Genomic DNA, 20,992 nt, shown 5'->3' with positions numbered 1-20,992 from the left:
AAGAAGAGTAGCGTGTTGCCATATCTATCACTGCAAATATTGAAAGAAAGCAATTATTTCTCGAATTATGAAAGACAAATTTTGGGCTCTTTAACATCCAGTCTGTTTCTATATTTATTCTTGATTGCACCATGGTTAAAAAGGCTCACTCGCAAAGACATGATGTTGAAAAAACAAAATTAGGAATCTTAATGCCTTTTCATATAGAACTTGATTCATTATAGTTTAGCTTCATTTTCCAACTTCCAAATGAAGAGCCAGCCGGAATGGTGATTTCTTGTGGAGTCGAGTCGAGGAGATAGGTTGTCGTGACCGTAGACGACTACTTGTACCCTCATAAAAATATGCCACTGCCGTCAAGTTGTCCCCCCGACTACTTGACACCTACTGGACCGGAGGTGTCAACTAGTCCCGACCGTAAACGACAACTTGACACCTCGCACCCTCGCAACAGTGTCCCCCGACTAGTTGTCACCTCCCCAGAAAGGATACAACTAGACGGGTATGGCTCAAGTCTACTTGTCCCCTAAAAACCGGTTTTAAAAGGGGACAACTAGTCGGGGTGGCAAGTAGTCGGGGTGGCACCTAGTCGCGTACCCACCTCACGATATAATGCTCATAGCAGGTGACCATCTGGTAGGCAAAGTAACGTATTCTCGAAGATCATACGGTGATGTATAGCCAAACAAAATAACAAATCAAAACACAAACGTGTTTTGAGATGCAAGCTTTCTGCTTTTCAACTATCAAAACATTTGAACAATGCAAGCCTTTAAAAGCAAAAACCATTGAAAGCAAATGGTTTTGCCATTTAATGATTTTTGCCATGGTTTTTGCAAATGGTTTTGAAATTTAATGGTTTTTACCATTCAAAAGCAATACCCTAACCCCCTAACCTACCCTTTCATCTTTCAAACCCTAAAGGTTTCTTCATCTTTTAGGTCGTGTTTATACTTAAATGTTTTTTTATACATCACTGTATGATTTTCGGTAATACGATATTCTGCCTAACAAATGGAAGTGTGGGATTAACGTGTGGTTTCGCAGCCAAACTGACTGTCAAACTACTTAGATTAGCCTGCAGCAGACCCAGCAGTGCCCACGTCTTGTGTGAATAGACGTTTCAATGTGTGGTTCCACTGCACCGCAGGCTAAACTCCTCTGTGATCCTTTCAGACCGACTTGACATTGACATTTGATAGATGCTCGCGGTTTATGCGAAAAGCAGGTGACCACTCGGAGGTGTGTGATAAGTGTGTGGTTCGCAGCTAAACCTTTCAGGCCTTTATTAGGTGCAAATCAGTTGGACACTTACCAACTGGTACCACGTACCAGGGAGTTCCAGATCGCACCAGCCGCGGGTTGTTGGTTATCATGATGAAGGGAAAAGCCGCCAACCAGGGAGAACCATATCACCTACAGTCCCTAGAGTAGTATCCGTCCCTTGGAGTAGGCTAGCCTATGGCTGTAAGTTCAGTTGAAGGCTCTCGAATATGGGAGGTCACCTGAACCTTTGGGTTAAGCTGGGAACAGTGAAGCCTCTAGCGGAGTTGCGGGAGCTTACAATTGGGGTCCAGTCTAGGGAATATATATCTCAGTAGTTCGCGCGCCCGTACTTCATCGGTATATTTATGTAGTACGTACTGGCGACCTCTTGGAAGTGCGGGATAACGTCTCCATAACCAATGTCATCCTGTTTAAGCTTCTCTTCCCATAAAACATTCTTGAGCATGGAATAAAAACTCTTAACATACGCTATTTTTATTGGTATTTTTGAAAAATGAACAGTTTTGACTGTGAAAAATGTTCTTCCCAGGCGATTATATAACCCAGGTAGAGCTAGGATTATTGTTTTATTGAATTGTATTTAATAATAGTTTGCTTGGATCCTTTAATATAGAATTTGACTATAATGTTTTTAATGACTATTAAATGATACAATGTAATATAATATCTGACTGATGAGACTATATAAATGAGACATTTATCTGACTTGGAAATGTTGGTAGTTTAGTCGATTGTAATAATTTCGGCATGATTCTCTATACCAGTGTAATTACTTCTTGTGAGTAGATCTAGACAATATTTTTGCTTTCTCTTTCTCTTTAACTTGATATAAATTTGTTTCATTAATAAAATCAGGCAGCTCTTATGAAGTTATAGATAATAATAGATGAAAATAATAATTTTGGCATCACTGTTATTAATTCCTCTTCGTAGATCTGGAATTTTGTTTTGGCCTTCTCCAAATGATTACCTCGATTTTGGCCCTATGCTTGACAAATCGAAAATTTTAGTTATATATGATATTCATAAATAATATTCATAGTAAGTCTAGAATAATGGAAAAATGCACACATTTTATAAGATACTGTTTGACTGTTTTTGAAGATAGCGTTGTAGATTCAGTCGATTATTATGTTAGTAATTTGAATTTGATTTTACTTTAACCCGAGATAGATTTCAGTTTAATTAGAACGTATTTTAGATCAAGCGATCTATGTAGAAACATAATATGCAGAATTGGATGAAGTAAAAGTAATTGAAGTTGAAATATTGATAATATGGTTCTCCTTGTTTGATTAGTGTTTTTAAAAATTCATCAATGTGTGGTCAAGTTTTAAGGAGTCTGATAGTGACGGAAATATTCTACATTCAACTCATGCTTTTCTAGAACACCTCAATCGAATTGAATTTAAAATTAAATATTTTTAAATAAATTATTCATTTCAAGAACAGCTAATAATTATTTTTTCTCAATAACATTGTTTTACATTTTTTCCAGGGTATCAAAGGTTTCTACAAAGGTATCACAGCTTCGTACTGGGGCATATCAGAGACAGTTGTACATTTTGTAATCTACGAAGCGATCAAGGCCAAGTTGCTGATGAGGCGAGCGACAAGTGAGGGTGACACAAAAACGTCAAGAGACTTTCTTGAGTTCATGATTGCCGGTGCCATTTCAAAGACTGTTGCCTCGTGTATAGCTTATCCTCATGGTAAGTATGACACAATGACATGTCTTTTTCTCCATCAGAAACAGACAGAAATGAATAACCTAGTTCTAGTTGCAAAGTTTTGTGATAGCATTAGGTTACTAATAACCTAATAAAGTAAGCAAGAGGATTAAGTAGATTCGATTTCTTAGAGTTAGAGTTAGAAGTAGAGTTGATCTTGGATTGAATATCCAGAATTTTGGAAGTATAGGAAGCTCAGTATTGAAAGTAATTTGAAGAATTAAAAAATAAAAATTAGTTAATTTAGAAAGGTAAGCTGCCTGGGATGCTGTAACCCCATTCAATTCATTAATTAATAATCATGAAGACAATTTGAAAGGGTGTATTTGAGAGAGACAGTAATTTGATTATGTCATAGCTTTCATGACTATTCAGCAGTGAAAAAGTTTGTTTTTGATTTTTGGATCAACATTTTTCAGATTATTAATTAATATTTTATGAATAATTTCATGAAAGTAATTTGGTTTTCAATCCTTCTAAAATTGAATTTATTTTTGTAAGTGTTTGATTAGTAAATTGGACACACAGTTCAAGAAAAAACATAACCTTCTCTCTGGACTTGTATATGAATCGAAATTCGGCAAAGGAACAATTTTGGGTGTGCCTGTTGGTCCTCCCCCAATTATTTTAATTGAGAATTGTGTATCTTGAATCAATAAATAATGAATTATGAATAATAAAAATAATATGATTATTAACAAGCAGCAGTAGCATTTTTTACAACTTAATGGAATAAGTTTAAATTTTACAAATATTATTAATGCATGTAATATTACAATTTAGACTAGAGAATTTAAAACTTATTCGAGAAAATCAAAAATAATGTACGAATATTATTCAATATTGAATGAAAAAGACTAAGAAATTGTCAAAAAACCACTGATTTATTGATAATTAGAAAGACCGGTTTCGGTTATTACACTATTGTCAATCTCTGATAAACTGAGATCTGTTTATCAGAGATTGACAATGGTGTAATAACCGAAACCGGTCTTTCTAATTATCAATAAATCAGTGGTTTTTTGACAATTTCTTAGTCTTTTTCATTCAATATGAATAATTACCACAATATCAACTTCTCAACTACACAAAAAAAAAAATCAATATGTAGAGAGAGAATTAATAGAATAATAAGGGCCAGTTTCCAAGCTCGGGATTCAGCTTAGTTCTAGACTTTAAACAGCTTGAGTCAGATAAATTGCTTTCTAAAACGGGGCATAGACGTTACACATTTAAAATAAATTTCAAAAACTAGAAAATTTAACACAAAATAAAATAAAGAGAAACTACGTCTACGCCCCGTTTCGGAAAGCCAATTTTCTGACTCCAGCTGTTTAAAAAGTCTAGAACTTAGCTAAATCCCGAGCTTGGAAACTGGTCCTTAGAGCTCACTAGAAATATCTCAATAATTAATTAATAATGACTAGCAGTGCAGTTCTGACAAAACTTGATGTATAAAGCTACTAACATTGACGAGATCTTTTGCCTGGAAAGATTTACAGTAAATCAATAATCGCAGTTCGTGATGGAATTCAAAAGTAATGTATCAACAGCTATTGTAAATTTTACTAATTCATGTACAGAAATCATGTAGGCCTAATGAAAGATATCGAATATCAAACTCACTACTTACTCTTTATTTTTCTAAACATACAACAAAAACATCCTTACTAAAAGCTAGATTCAAATTTAAAATTTGAAGAAATAATCTTATGAATGATAAGGCGTTGGATTCAGAATCGTTCCTCATCGGAAATTGAGTTATTGATGCCAGCTTATAAAGATGGCAGCCCTGCACACAACTAAACTATTCTCAAGTTCCAGAAAATTTTTATCCCATTCTAAATTGAGGCTGAAAATTACTTGTTCAAAACCAATCCTCATCGACTCTCCTTTTCGTTTCAAATGAGACCTTATCCTGCAAAGAAAATGAGTTCCAAACCGATCCTTATCCGATGCTAAAATTGAGGCTCATCAGCAATTTTTGTTTCACAGCGTACCTCATCCTTTGCTTTCGGTTTGACAACCTATTTTTCGAATCGGTTCCAGTTTCTATTCCTAGATAATAATCATGCTATTGTATAGAATATAAGGTTAGTATTTCTGGGATTAAAAATAAATATTATTGTTAGCAGCAATCCAGGCATCAAAACAAGAGTAGTTGGGTACTGTGGTAGTGAACAAAGAAGCATAATTTCTGAGCTGAACTAAGCGTAAGCTGTCAGTTTCTTTATCTATTTTTGGAGAAATATTATCCATTCAGTCAGGAATATTGTTTATTCCATTATATGTATATTCCATTTCAAGAAAAAACGGAAAAAGGATCGAAATTGTTCCCCCATCTACTGCCCAGTATGTTCCATCCAAAAAGGTCTTCATTCAGCAATGGATGTTTCAAAACAAGCTTCATCACACTTCTAGAACGACTTGTTCCAGAACGACGTTCATCCAAATTTAAATTGCATTTCTGCTCGTAAATATTGAAAATTGACAGGATGACCATTTGTTAATCAAAGTTAATTTTTTTGAAATCAAAACACAAATGCTCCTCCTTCTCAATACAATTCTACAAGTTTTTCTTGATTTGCCAAAAATGGGATTTCATGGATGAGGATTATTTTGGAATCCAACGCCTTCTTCTTGACATGATTGCCTGTTCCGGTCTTTAATAGCCTTTTGTGAGTTAAAATTTATGAACATTATAATTAAAATTGATCTATATAATCGTGCTTAATTTTGGGAAAACCTTTCTCAAAATAAATGTAAGGGTGATTTGTTGCAGAAGTGGCTAGGACGCGACTGCGAGAGGAAGGCAACAAGTACCACGGCTTTTGGCAGACTCTGGGCGTGGTGTTCAAGGAGGAAGGGCACAGGGGGGTGTACCGGGGCCTGGCCACCCAGCTCATCCGACAGATCCCCAACACAGCCATCATGATGGCCACCTACGAGGCCGTCGTCTATGTCCTCACCACCTATTGTGATGCCAACAGTAACTTTTACTCTAGAGATAATCATTGATCTATCTGTGATATTGCCGTATTTTCGAAGAAGCCTTCAAACCTAGAATACGCTCATATAGTTGCTCGATCCATTAAACGCGTCTTCACGATGTGACATGTTCAAGGCTTGTGCTTTGTTATAAATTGTTTGTATTCGTATGTCGTCTCACCTTTTTATATTGACATATTTTGTATAACAGATTATAATAATTTTGAAGGAGCGCGTTGATAAATTAAGTCATGTTTTTGTTAATTGTTGAAAATGGAATTTTATTTTTGAAAATTATCATATTGAATTTATATTTTGTACCGAAGGAAGTATATAATCTTCTAAAAATAGGCAAAGTGTTTTCAATGATGTTCAGTAAATGGATTCTGAATGAATATTTTGTTATTAGTTGCGTTTTTAGATTTCCTGTATATGTAAACTAGATTACACATAGTAATATAACACTGTTAAACCATGAGAAAATGTGTTCTAATAAATATGACAATTTCCTTAATAGTCAAGTAGCACAAGAGTTGTCAAAGCGCTTACAAATTGATTCGGGTGTTGTACCACTTATCGAAATACTTTCTTATTCATTTTCTCATTTTTAACGATCAATTCTTGTAATTAATCCGATTTGAGATTCTGTTTAGAAGAAGTATGGATATTTTCTAAATATCTAGAACTAATTCGCCTAAACTCTTGTGGCATTGTATTACTGTATAATATAAGGCGTCATATAGCAAAATAATTTATGGGAAAGAAACCATTACAGATTCAAATAGTTAATGCTTTAACTAGTTTTTGTATAGAAAAATTTATTAATTCTTGATCGGATGATCATTATCTAAATCACAGTTCAATTAGCATGTATAACGACTAGAAAATGAAAAAATGAAATTTTATGGTAATCTGAACAGTTGGGAAAAATAGATTTTTATTTTTCTTAACTCCAAATCAAATGCACTAGGTTTAATAGATTTCGATTCCATAACCATGACTATATTCCAAAGTAGCAATATATTCTTATTCGTCCTTTTGACAAGGTTGGTTGGATACAATTTTTTTCTGTTTACGCACAAATTTGTCATGGCTAGTCTTGTATTTAGGAGAGGCAGAGAGGCAGTGGAGTCTTGATCATTCAATCCAGTTGTAGTTAACTATATTCTTTTGATTCATTTGTTGGTGAACATTGAAATTTCTTATCACACATAGTTTAGACATATGATGTTTCTACCACATTACAAATTGTAAGTTGATCTTACGTACATAATTGAGAATGTAACTAGATTTTTTTGGAGGGTTCAATTTTTTACTGTAAAAGAGGAATTGCCATAGAGAAATATAAAATATACTGCAGTTGTAAACTACGTAAATTTCTGTAGTTCTAGACTCTCAGTTACTATCTAGTGCTTCCAGGCTACTATTTTGTATTCAAATTAATTAATAACTTGATCAATACAGTCATATTTATGTACACTCGAGAACAATATTGTTGAGTTTAAAATAGTTATAATTTAAAATGTTATTTTGTGATTTTCGAAGCAAAATCATTCATTTGAAATTATCAAGACTCATTTATCACGTAGGCCTACCTATTTACCCACTTGCGATTATTCAAACTTAATTTTAAACTAATCAAAGCTTCAGTGTTGCTTGAACCACAATATAGCTAGATTTATTGCCACAACATATAAAAGTACAGTAATAGGAATATCAATACATTTTAAAGGTCGATTGATTGAGACTCTGCTATAGAAGTAGTATAAAAAGACTGTTGTATAGAATAATAATTGAAATAACATTTATACATAGAATATTATGTAACAGGTTATTTAAAATAAATAAAATAAAAATAAATTCTCTTTTTTCTTAAACCCTTCAAATCCCGGATCCAAGGGATCCATGAGGCGTTCTTTCAAACGAGTCGGCACGGCACGACAGGACAGGAATCTCTCCAATTGGCTGATTCTCAAAACGCAAAACACACCCTGTGTGTCCGTGCCAATCTAACTTCAACAATACTTGGATCGTTTAACTCAATCAATTCTTTTCTCGGTGAGAGCAATAAAGTATCTTGACATAAAAAATAAAATTGATCAATTATATAATACTGCTTTTGATGTAAACATTTTGTGACTCAAAATTGTAGTGGATGATAATCAGCAAAATTACTAACTTTCATATATCTTCAAATCAAAAATATTTTCTGATTGCCTTGAAGGTATTAAATTTATCTGAGCGTATAATACCACGCTTCACCAAGACTGGGTCGAAACTTAGTGGAGCGCAATGGTAGGATAGAAGGCAGAAGGAAGCAGAGACATTTAGACATGCATTACTTTCCAACACTATACCCTCTACCTTCGACGCTCCAATACGTTTTGGCACCAAGCTCAGTTTGGTATCAAAATACCATTCTCCAAGTTTTTAACACATTACAAAGTACCTTATTATATCATAAATAATATAACAATGTATTATTTCATAAAATGTAACAGTATTGAAAAATTGGGAATGTAATTAAAATGATAGTTTTCCAAAACGAACTCACGTTAATTGCAATACCGCTAGGTACATACTTTTTGTTGTTTAATTTGAATATATAAGTTTTTAAAATCAGGGTCAAAATTATAGCAGAGCGCCGAAGGTAGAGGGTATCAGAGAAGGTAGTTGAGAGTCTTGGAAATAAAGTGCAGTAAGTAGGTATTCAAATGTGTCAGAACAATAGATTGGAGTGGCAAAGGTAGAAAGAGGCGGAGAAATTTAGACACATACATAATTTAAACCTTCTCCGCTCCACTATCTATGTTTTGACCCTGTAGGCTGTGGCTGCAACTGGCATTGGGATGTAAAACTACAGAATGTCAGCCACGAGCCCACATAGGCTACCTGACACAAGCTATAAAGGCTATTTTGTTACTCGTGAGTAACGAATGACTACCGTATTTATCAAGACTAACTATAGTGAGGTCCACGTTATAACGGCAGTACAGTATTTGATTAGCCCATTAGCCTATATACAGTAACATTGGTGTTGCTATCCTTTTCTATCATCTGACAAAGCAGATAGCTCTATTCTTTTATAGCTCTACTATAGTGAGTTCCACGTTATAATGGCAGTGGATAAAGATAGAAGAATAGCGATGCCGATTCTCTGCATTAAGTAATTATATTTTTACCCTGTCAAAAAAATAGTTTGCGTCGTTGTGGACCAAGCAAAGGATAAGTTAGTACCACCGGCTTTGTTGAATGAAAGACAAGGATAGCAAAACCAAAGTTGATCAAATACTGTCATTATAACGTGGACCTCACTATATGTTGTGAGATAGTTTTTAAAACAATTTAGAAATTTAATTAATTTCAATTATGAAAATTTATTATTAAATCACAGAAAAATGTATTTCTTGACGAATAAAATATAATAGGTATAGGTAGGCCTTACTATTTTTAATAAGAATGAACTGTTAATATTATATCCGATATCAGCTTTCTTCTAAAGAAGGCAGTGACAGGCAGAGAATCGTCAACGCTGTTCTCCTATCTTTCGCCCCTGCCATTATAACTGCGTAGACCTCACAAAAACTCAAGAGTTGCCTAGCTACGATTTACGAAAGGCTACTGATTGATGATGTATCGATGATTCGATAGCAAAGATATCGATATTTCGTTGCGATTCTCTCTTATCGATGGTTGAGTTTGGTATGGATATCGAAAAAATAATGTTGGTACCCACCCAAATGTTATTGGTAAAGACTGATCATAAGAATCATCAATCATGATTCATTTCTTAAATTAATAAATAAAAAAGAAATTCAGATTTATTTCAACCGTATTTTCAATAATTTCATTGGAAAATTGAAATAGCAAGGCTACTCGACTTGAATACACAGAGCTATGGTACACATCCGACTGCAGGTGAAAATTATTTGAAGAACTATATTTTGAGAATATTTCTGTGATAAAATGGATTTCTTTATTTCTGATATCAAGTGAATCATAATATTTCTTCTTAAAACTGATAATACGCATTTTTTTATAACCTGTACAGCTTTGAATCTGGGACAGTATATCAGCTGGCTCAAAAACATTGTACAGTCAGCTGTTGGGATATCCCAGCGGTCCAGCTGCATTAATTCTACAGAAATAGATTCTGAATTCCTGGAACTGGGGCTCCGATTCTCTGAAATCGTGACGTAGACGGGAGTTCGCAAACGCTAGGTGTAAAATGGAGCATGGCATTACCTGTCTGCTGTTGGAAATTTTATCTGCTTTTATCTTCCTATCTAGCCGGTTCGTACATGCATTAATTTAGTTTAAAATATGCCTTAGCTTGTAAATAGTAGTTAGCTAAATATATTATCTGATTTACAAATACTGTGAATACAAAGTCAGGGGAATTCCGTCGTGATCTTATTAAAATGTAATATGGGATTCGATTTTATACCTGTCAAGTGTGAACTCGATTCATTTGGTCCAATTCGTAGAATAATGATTACTCAATCATTTGTGATGAAGAAATTGATGCCGGAGAAAGCTGTCGTTTTAATAATATGATCATAGACTAACTAAACCGTACTTAATTCATTTCTCATAGCATATTATTATATCTTATTTAATTACGTACCGTATGCCGAGAGCTACGATGTTACTGCTGCAGCTTGGAATACGATTCATCAGAATTGTTATTTTTAGATTATAATATTTGACAGTGATATCCGTACGGTAATTTATCTACTTATACAGATCTCACTATAATGGGGTTCATAGGTTTTCATTGATATTTAAATAATTGAAAAAAGTAGGCTCAAGCTAAACCTTGTTGAAATATTTTTTTAATATACAATACGGTACCCAATATATAGATAAATAAATCTTTTGCAGGTTGATTGACATGTAGATAGGCCTAGTCTAAGTTATCGATAGGCTTTTAAAAAATTGAAGACATAGAAGTTATTTGGAATAAATATTTGACCTAGGTGCTTTTTGTATTTATATAAATAAATACGTAAATTAATGTGTAAATAACTTAATTCCTATATTTCAGAAATTATACAGGCCTGATTTATTATTATATTACCTACATTTACGAATAAAAATGATTACTTTCTTGTATTTGAAAAAATCTTAATAGGCCATATAATCATAATTTTTTTAATCATAAAAAACGTAAAAAAGTGAGTTTGAATCTTATTTGATCAGGACATCTCAATTTCTTATTCTGTTTAGGGAATACCGGTGGCACAGAATACAGCATTTAGTAGTAGGTATTAGTAGTAATATTATAGTATAGTTTTCTCTACCGGTAGCCTACTCTCTTATTTGCTATTTTGAAGCTTTAAAATAAAGGTGTTTGGTTTAAAATATATTTTACTGTAATTTATTATGGATTTATAGGTGGTGTCTTCGATTGACCTAATGATGGTCACCGTACTGAAATTACGGTTATATTGCACTATATAAAATGTAGAACTATCAATGTACCTAGAATGTATTCTAGGTATCTTGAGAACTATGTATTCAACTACTGAATTATTATAAGCGGCTTTTAGCGATGCAACAGGTGAGATCCAAACAGGAGTCTAAGCGCACATCTAATCATGGACACGTGCAACATAAATAGTACAATGTGATAAATAATAAATGTGGCGTGTCATTCTCATTCAAAAATTGAGAGAAAAATAGAATATTATTTGTGACTCGAGCTCTTCCATAAAGTCAAATAAAAATGACAGCCTAACAAAAAAAACTTACGTCTACGTTATCATCAGAAAATTAGAAGCTAGATCAGCATTTTGATGACCCATACTGAAAAATTATATTAAAAATTGATTAAAGGTATTTAAACTGTTCATTTTTTTAAAATGTAATAAATCAATGCAATTTTAAAAGATTATCTATCTATAAAAGCGAAATGACACTCACTGACTGACTCACTCACTCTCTCACTCACTCGCAGAACTAAAAATCTACCGGACCAAAAACGTTCAAATTTGGTAGGTATGTTCAGTTGGCCCTTTAGAGGCGCACTAAGAAATCTTTTGGCGATATTTCAACTCTAAGGGTGGTTTTTAAGGGTTTAAAGTTCTTTTAGCATGTATATTCTTCTTATTCCAATATCTTAAAATTATAATTGAAATGTTCATACCATATGTTAATATAGAACTATAATCTAGAGAGAGTACCTCTTCGAAACAGTTGTTCTGGTAACTAAATTGAAATTTTGTCAGGTTGGCATTAAGTTGAGTTGACTTTGTTAGGTTGGCACCAAGTTGAAGATTGAAATGCATTTATCCAGGACCTCCTAAATACCAATTTATCCAATTAGCCAAAATTAGCGTTTTCTCAGCTTTTCTGCGTTTCCTCACCTTTTTCAATAATTGATGGAAATATATTAAAAAAAAAAATCAGTACACAGGTTTAGCTGAGGTGGAAGAATTTTGTTCGCCAAAGATACGCCGATATAGTAACAGGTGTTTTTCGAGATCAAATTGACATACAGTAATACGTTCAAATTCGGTACAGAGGTTCCGCTGAGGTCTACATGCAGGCGAGCGAAGCGAGCCCGCTGATCTCATTTTTGGATGATCTAGTCGGGGGTCCAGGGGGCGGAGCCCCCTGGCTTGACGGATATGGCGAGCGAAGCGAGCCTGCCGGCTAGTTATATAATAAAGGAAAGAATCGGCTTGTACACGTACCGGGATAGGAAATACACGAATGACGCATCATCACGTCTGAACTACTGGACTGATTAACTTGAAATTTTGCACATAGATTCTTAATTTACAGAAGATTGTGATAGGCCTATTTTAAATTATTCAAGTTCTTATTTTGTTAAGTTTTTAATTAGACTCTTGCGGAGCAAGGGTTACCTGGTAGTAAAAAGTGTTTGATTGACTTATGACTTTGAACAATAACGACTCAAATAAAAATGAGGATAGTCAAATTAAAATAACGTTTTAGCTTTTGTGTGTTTGAAGTAGGCATGTGCCTCTCAGATGTGGAAGAATTGTTGAAAATATTTTAATTTGACTACAGGTTGACTGGAATGAAGCAGACTATGCAGGTTGTCACTTTCAAGATCCATTGAATATGCATTCAATTCTACATAGAGAAAAGGTACTTTCTGTTTAATTATTTTTATAACTATTTATTTTTATAACTTGTGGGACAGTTTCAACTGACCAGACTACACTTTATGCTCATGTCCCAGTATTATATTTATTGTTAAATTTTACAAGGTTTCTCTTTTAAAGTTCAGCTGATAATATTAATACAGAACTGTTTAAAATTTTAGAAGTTTTATTCAGTGATGATTCTTTTATATTAAAGTTAAGCTTCTCACTATTTTCAGCAATTCATATTGATTTATATTCACACTGAACCGCACTCTATAGTTTGTTGGTTTGATAACTTGCAAGCTCTAAAAAACAAAATAAATTAGGAGTTTTTGAGAAAAAAATCAGAATTTGGTAGATGTGTAACTGGACCTACCTATAGTATAGGTACATAATTATATTTACCATACTGCAAGTAATTATAAGGAATTTTGATATGCCTTGTGACTTGTATATGAGACTTCAATAGACTTGACAAAATATATTATATATATTTATTTCATATAATTTTTGAAGAAATTCAGACAGCACTTCAGACGTCAAGTATAAGACTGTTTGAATATAATTTTATGCTTTGTTAAACTAAGCCGACCTATCGTTCTTTCCAGAATCCTCCCATTCCAACTCAATTCAATTCATTCTTAATTTTCATGAGCATTTTACACAAATACATGGACATCGTCAAGTACCTATATAAGAGCAAATATCACAAAGCAAATATATTAGCATAAACTATAAGCTCTTATTCCTAAGATCATCAATTTATACTACTGATGGATACATATTTTAAAATGAATCTAGTTGGGATTATCCTTAGCATTAAAAATTACTTATTCATTATTGAAGACATTAATTATGTATCTTTTTTCCAAGTCCATCTCATACCATAACGATTTTTCATCTGCCAAGTTTCTCAACAAAAATGCCACTACAGAAATAGAAGCATGTTTAATGCATTGCATTCGTTGTATTTTATACTCCTCCAAGACTCTATGAATAGTTAATGTATGTTTTACGCATCTTATGATTTCAGTCCTAAATTCATTTGTGTTCATTTGAATAATCTCAAGGTATCCCTCACAGTATACTTTCAGTACCAGTTTAATAATTCTGTTTGATTCTGATCTGAAAAAGCTAAATTTGAATTTACACCAGCAGTAATATTTTATTCAAATGACTGAACATTTACAAAGAAAGCTGGAGCAAACTTATAAATCTACCTCTGGTAATTTTATGATTTCAATGTTTTAGATAACTTTACTTACAAGGGTACTTGTAATTTTATTGAAATGGAGTATTCAGTAAGAATATTGTCATTCACTTCCAACATAAAATCTGAGATTGTAGTTTTATGTTACATTCGAATTTCAACCTTTAAAAAATTACACAATATTTAAGTGAAATGTTTTTCTTAAAAAGTTTCCCATGTTCCTGAAACACATTCTTTCTTTCCTACTCAGTCTAGGTATTCATTGGAAACAGTTCTATGCAATTTGAATTTCAATTGAAGAATTAATAGTAATATGAATCAATTAATTTTTCAGGCTCAACTGAATTCAACTCATCGCCTCAATGGAAATATTGAAGATGAGTTCAATTCCTCCACCACCGTTTTCAAGAGAAAGCGTCTGGTAAGAACTTTTACTCTGATAGTCTGATAGATTAATTAACTCATTGTTGAGTTGTATTTATTTCTACATTTTGGTAATTCAATTATAATCAGATATATTCCGATATATGTTTTAAATTTTTCTACCTACTTGTGTGTCTTCCGTTAGATGTTTGAATTTAGTTATTTTTGCTAATAGTTAAGTGAAAAAAAATAGTTCAAAAATTGATTCGACAATTTTGTTTCACCTTCACTATGACATTTTATCACTACATGACAGTCTCCTGGTGCAACAGAAAAATAGTTTTTAGTTGGGACAAGTTTGATCAATTTTATTGATTTCTTGTATGATGTTGTTACACTCTGCTCCTCATATGAACTACTCAATGTTCATTGAAGAAAGATAACTTTTATCTTCGTCTTCATAATTGTTTTCTACATCAGAACACTCTTGATGAGTGAATGAATCATTGCTGATAAGTATGCCAAGAATTCCTAATTTTTTTGAGACTTTAACACTTGCGAGTATTGATTCATTCAATATTGCTCATTATTATGGATTATGTCAAGTCTCATGATGTAATATTTCTTATCTTTAACTCTCATGCAAAGCTGAATGTTGTATTCTACTTGGATAGGTGTCGGAGGAGAAGGAAGCAGTTGACCAAGCGATGGAAGAACCAATAGATGTAGATGGAAGTGACAGTGAAGCTGAAGGAGAAGCTGGACGGTCTGCCACAAATATGGAATCTGATGAGAATTACAATCATCTTCCACTAATGCTCAAAAAGGTGAAGACTTGATTACTTAGCCAAATCCTATTACTGACTTCTATATTAATTATTACACCACATTCCTAGATAATACAACTGATTTCATTGATTATTTTGATTATGACATTGATTATATTGATTATTCGAGGTTGAGTGGTAGAGAGGACTTAAAAGTCCTAACTCCGCCTAATAAAGTAATTTTTCATTTCATTCCATTTCATTTTCGTTTCATTATTTTCAAAATGGTGATGAAGTTGTTTAAATTTACTTCAACTATATTGTGAGTGGTGTTTCTAACTTTGACTAAATCTTGAACAATATTGTTTTTCAGTTGCTATAAAAAATGAGGGATTATGTTAACAATATTATATGTGATCATCTCACTTCATTTCCAGTCATTCTTTCTAAAATGTGATTGATTTATTTTTTCCAGAGCAAATATTTAGGAGGCGAGAGAGGAGGCTCAAGTAATATGCAAGTGAATGAGAGAGATAATGATGAGGATGATAACGATTCCAGTACCGGTGGTACATTTCATGGTCTGAATAGAACTCATAGCGAACCAGAGAATTTATCGAATCAGAGCTGTGATATTTATAAAAGCGGTAAGAGTATTTGTGATGCTAATTTAGGTGTATTTGGACAGAACGAGCTTATGATGATGGGAAGTAGTATACTGAGTAGACACCTGATGTATCTGAGCTACCTGAACTTCTTGGCGGCCTACAAGAAGGCACAAGAACAGGAACAGGAGGCAGAGCAGGAGGCCGAGCAGCCGATGGCCAGCAGTCACGACTGCAGCGTCTGCAGCCGGAGCTTCGACCAGAAGGGAACGCTGCGCGCGCACATGGACTCATGCCACAAGGGCATGCGCTTCCATTGCACCGATTGCGGCAAGAAGTTCAGCTCGCGGAGTTGCCTCAAGCTGCATGTGGACTCGCTGCACAAAGGCCTCAAGTACGACTGCACCGTGTGCGGCAAGAGCTTCACGCAGAAGGGCCACCTCAACATCCACGTGGAGTCGATCCACAACCGGGTCAAGTTCGACTGCCACATGTGCAGCCGCGTCTTCAGCCAGAAGTCGACGCTGAAGGTGCATGTCGACTCGGTGCACAAGGGCCTCAAATATGTCTGCAGCATCTGTGATGAGAGCTTCAACTGGCGCATCCAGCTCAAGCAGCACATTGGTTTGCACCACAACGGGGTCAAGTTCACCTGCACCATCTGCAACATCAATCTCTACCACAAGCGTAGCCTCAACAAGCATATGGCACTCTTCCACTAGAGTCCCCCCCCCCTCTGCTACCTCTGTTTCCCTAGCCTAGAGCATATTCTGCTATTAGCGGTACTGCATTCAAAACTGTAATTTATTCATCTACACAATCGTATTCCATGTACTCTAATCGGTGTTTTCAAAACTCTCGATGTTCGGTGTATACCTTAATGAACAAGTTTCTTCTCAGATTTATAATAATTTTGATTTATTTTGTAGAAATATTTTTAAAATTCACTCTAATTTTAATTGCATTTTTGCATTAATTTTGTAGATGAAAGCTTCTTCTCAGTGTATTATTGGAGCTTATATTTAGCAAATGATAGATTACACTATGTGTATTTTATATAAAGTATTTTTAAATCAATTATATTATTACGTAGATGATATGCAAAATACTATATACTGAAAATTTGTAGAATTATCATTATATTTTTATCTTAATTCTCTTATAATTAATTTTTCAAATTTCAGTTTTATTTGCACGGAGCTATTTTCCTTCTAGGTTGTTTAGTTTCAAGGTGTAATAATAAAATTTGATATTATTGGTGGTTAATACTTAGATGAGTCATTATGTGTCAAATATCAAATATCTCCAGTATCGATGTTTCATTAGAAATTAAGAACTTTTTGATATTACTACTTTGTGTCATACACTACTCAACTAGTAAGTTTAAGTAGACAGCAGGAGGTTATTATTTACTGTTCCAATTATTATTGTGTTCAAATTATGTATTAATCGATTAGCTTTTAGGAATATTTTTAAATATGGGACCCAATTTTCAAATCTGAAACTTTTTGATTTCGTCAACAATATTAGCCTGATAATTATCAACCCGAAATGTTGTGTAGCCTACTGGAGATGTCTTTCTAGTCAATAATATTGGAACAAGATTTTTACAATTGGATTGAAATGATCTCAAAAATTCATTCTCAAAATATGTTAAGATTCCAATTTCCCAAAGTAAGAACTTTCCTACATATTAGTACACAATTAAGCTATCATATTATCACAATTTGTATCATGAAATCTATATTTTTCCAAATATTTTTATGATAATAATATTATAGAGTTTTGTTTGTATGTGATTTTTGTACTCTTTATTGACATCGACAAAAGCTGTCAATGGAACAATGAGTTCTATCAAATATTCAATATGAAAATGAGCTCACAGTTTAGATGAATTGTGAAATGAATAAAATTGATCAAACACAACCTTCATATGAAACTAATATTTAATTACTCTTTCATTGAAAGTATAGGTTGTAAACTCGCGATTGGTTGATTTATGTTAATCGTTAACTTCAGGAAGAAATGTCCCACCTAAAATGAATAGCTTGGTCTTTTTGAATGACTTTCCGCCTGTTAGTTTGTTTGACACTTCAGTTTCATTCAGGGCTGACTGAAACTTCAAGTGCGATAAGTACATTAAAAATGCTCAGACCACGCTCTTTATCCTTATCAATTATTACCTACTACCGAGAGGTAATTGTCGAGCTCAATATCCTGCTAACGTAAGCGTTTGCATAGAATGAAATTTCACTTTCATTCATATTTTTATGTATTGTAGAGCTATTGAATATATTACATTAATTCAAATAGAAACTTCGTTGTAAGAGTATAAATGAGATTAATATTTATCTATGACAAAGTTGAGTCATCATCGAGTGTCGGAATCTAGTTTATGAAAAAACAATTCATTAGGTACAAACGATTCCATGATTGTCACATATAGGTTAATGTCAATCGTCAATGAATACATTACACCATATTTTTTTAGGCGTTAGATATATCCTTTTCTGCACAATTAAGAAGAATTGCAATTTTTTATAAAACTTATCTACATTTTTGGATGTTAGGTTCCATGAGTATTCGTATAGGGATAATTGATTCACTTTCACTGAATCTTAGTGATATTTGATGGATTGAATGTGGTGTAACATTACATTGATGTATTCCTCTTCTTGATTCAAACCTTGATAGAATAGTTGAAAGTGTCCACTACATTCAAACTGTTAGATTTTTTTGACATGTAATATGTCAGTATATAAAACAGGGTATTTATATTATGTGTCAATATCTCTCTAGGCAACTCGTAAGATGTTTAATATATAGATAATAAATTATATAAGATTGTTGTTCTAGAGTTTATCATAATTAAATTCGACATGAGCTTCTTGATATTTATCTTCTACTTGCTGTTGATTATTCCTGTAAGTGAATGTTATCCATTAAAAATCTTTCTTTTCTTTAGGCTTCTCAGATTTATTTTTTCTTAATCTTAAATTGGTGATAAATAATTACGAACTGTTGATATAGCTGGATATTTTTATGTATAATTGGAATTGATATTAAATAGAGAAAAGGTCTGTCTACTCCTTTGATTTACTTCATGCTCCATTGCCAGCAACAAACAAATCCACTCTTTTGAGGAAATCTTTTTATCATGTTGGCTATATATTACTTTCAAATATTATGACTGGCTCAATTTGAAGTGAATCCATATTTCTACTGTCAAATCAAGTGAATGCTAGATGAGTGAATCCATCTAATAACTTATACTGTAAAAAGTGATTGGTTTGCTTTCCACCCGACAGTTAAGAAAAATTTCACAAATTTATATTGAAATTTTCTATGTGCTGTACAAACCGCAGGCGTTGCTTTTTAAGTGTGCTCTCCGAGAATATCTATAGTAAATTTAGTACGAACAAGCATTCCAAAAATGGCTATAGATATCCTCAGACCTATATCACTTGGGGTATCAACATCATCAATATCGGTGCAGTTCTCTTAGGAAAATTCGATTTCCACTGACATTAAGTTCCCACGAGCGTGAAAGAAAACTTTTAAGTTTATGCTTGTTTAAGACTAGAGAATACTCATTGGGCAAGTTGATAACCTCTTTAAAGTCTCCTTCACTATCAATTATGTGTATGCAAATTTCACCACTATCAGGAAATGTGACATTGGTTACAGTATACCAATCGTAAGCCAAATGGTCAAAACCCCAATTTGCTTGTGGGTCTGCATCAATTGAAAATTCATTAAAGCTTGTGCAATCGAAATAAGCACTCATCTTATCAGTTCGAACGTTTCAAAGCAAATGACACCTTCTGTTGCTGCAATTCGACGCGTGCTATACTTTCCTTATCTAATGTGATGTTACGTAGTGAAATCCATCGCTCGTGCCAAGGTTATAGAGAGAAATGGTGATGCGCTCCTATGTGTTTTAGACAAGTAGCAGACTGGTATGCACCCAATTCGGGCCTCCTCGCGCGTTGCTGCTTTCCCTCGCCAGCTATGCTTACAATGCTTACCGCTCGTTATAGATTTTCTTTTGGGGCTAATACAAACCCAGCATATTGACCAAGACCCATTTTCGATGTAATCAAATCTCCCACCTGTTCCTCAGTCAAATTATGTTGTTTAGCTTCTATCCAATTCATATTAAAACTAACTTTTGCGTAATTCCTTACAATATCGTAGGCCATTTTGTGAATGAATAATTTTAAATAATCTATAAAAGCGGGTGAACATTGCAGTCTCATCACAGTATCTTTTTCAGAATTTGTAATCAAGGTTGTTAGTTCATCATTAACCTTTTTAACAGCAAGATCCAATTCATCTATCTTAATAAAATCTTTTAAATCAGTTTTTTGTGCATATTGCTCAGTAATTTGTTTAATCAGACCATTAACAGCATCCTTTGTAACGAATTGTTTAATCCCATCAAAAATAGTAGCTTTTATTGCGTCTGCCATTCCAGATAATCTTTTTTCAAATTCTTCCTTAGTTATATTTTTACTAGTCAATTTCTCCAAAACAGTATCTAAATATTTATTATCAATTACTGACGGTTGTGTTTCATTTACTTTAGTAAAAATTTCTGTACTAAGCTGTTTCAGTTTAGTGTTAAGATAGTTTCTGTCCAAGATCTCTAAATTTTTAATTTTATCAGAAATGGCTTTCAATTTTTCGTCCAAATAAGATTTATCAACCTTATTTTTGTCAATACTAACCAACTGGGTTGAAAAGGTATCTGATAAATTTTTCACTTCTCCTAATGCACTCTGTAGAGTTTGTGTTCTCTCTATGATAACTTTATCAATATTTGCACTAAAATTCTGTAATGAACTTTTAACAGCTTCACTGATTCCCTGCTGATTTATTGAATCAATTATAGTCTGTGTTATGACATCAATATTACAGGAAA

The 20,992-nt window shown here is 33.4% G+C and overlaps 2 protein-coding genes across 2 annotated transcripts in view; both read left to right on the top strand.

Moving 5' to 3' along the window:
- Nucleotides 1–7,865, top strand: part of LOC111056878 (mitochondrial carrier protein Rim2) — a 45,530-nt gene extending 37,665 nt beyond the window's left edge. Inside the window, exons 5-6 of the mRNA XM_022344288.2 lie at nt 2,786–2,999; nt 5,800–7,865. Of these exons, the coding sequence (XP_022199980.1) occupies nt 2,786–2,999; nt 5,800–6,035 (450 nt within the window). The 3' untranslated portion in view covers nt 6,036–7,865. The remainder of the gene's footprint in view (nt 1–2,785; nt 3,000–5,799) is intronic.
- A 2,239-nt stretch (nt 7,866–10,104) lies between these two features.
- LOC111056882 (zinc finger protein 652-A) lies at nt 10,105–19,035 on the top strand. The gene is made up of 5 exons (XM_022344291.2): nt 10,105–10,298; nt 13,044–13,124; nt 14,668–14,754; nt 15,371–15,523; nt 15,939–19,035. The coding sequence occupies exons 2-5, from the start codon at nt 13,098–13,100 to the stop codon at nt 16,788–16,790; spliced, it is 1,119 nt and encodes a 372-aa protein (XP_022199983.2). The 5' UTR covers nt 10,105–10,298; nt 13,044–13,097; the 3' UTR covers nt 16,791–19,035.
- Nucleotides 19,036–20,992: the final 1,957 nt, after the last annotated feature.

This window comes from Nilaparvata lugens, chromosome 1 (assembly GCF_014356525.2).
Source record: "Nilaparvata lugens isolate BPH chromosome 1, ASM1435652v1, whole genome shotgun sequence".
NCBI classification, from domain to species: domain Eukaryota; kingdom Metazoa; phylum Arthropoda; class Insecta; order Hemiptera; family Delphacidae; genus Nilaparvata; species Nilaparvata lugens.
This window is presented reverse-complemented; position numbering and strand designations above follow the sequence as displayed.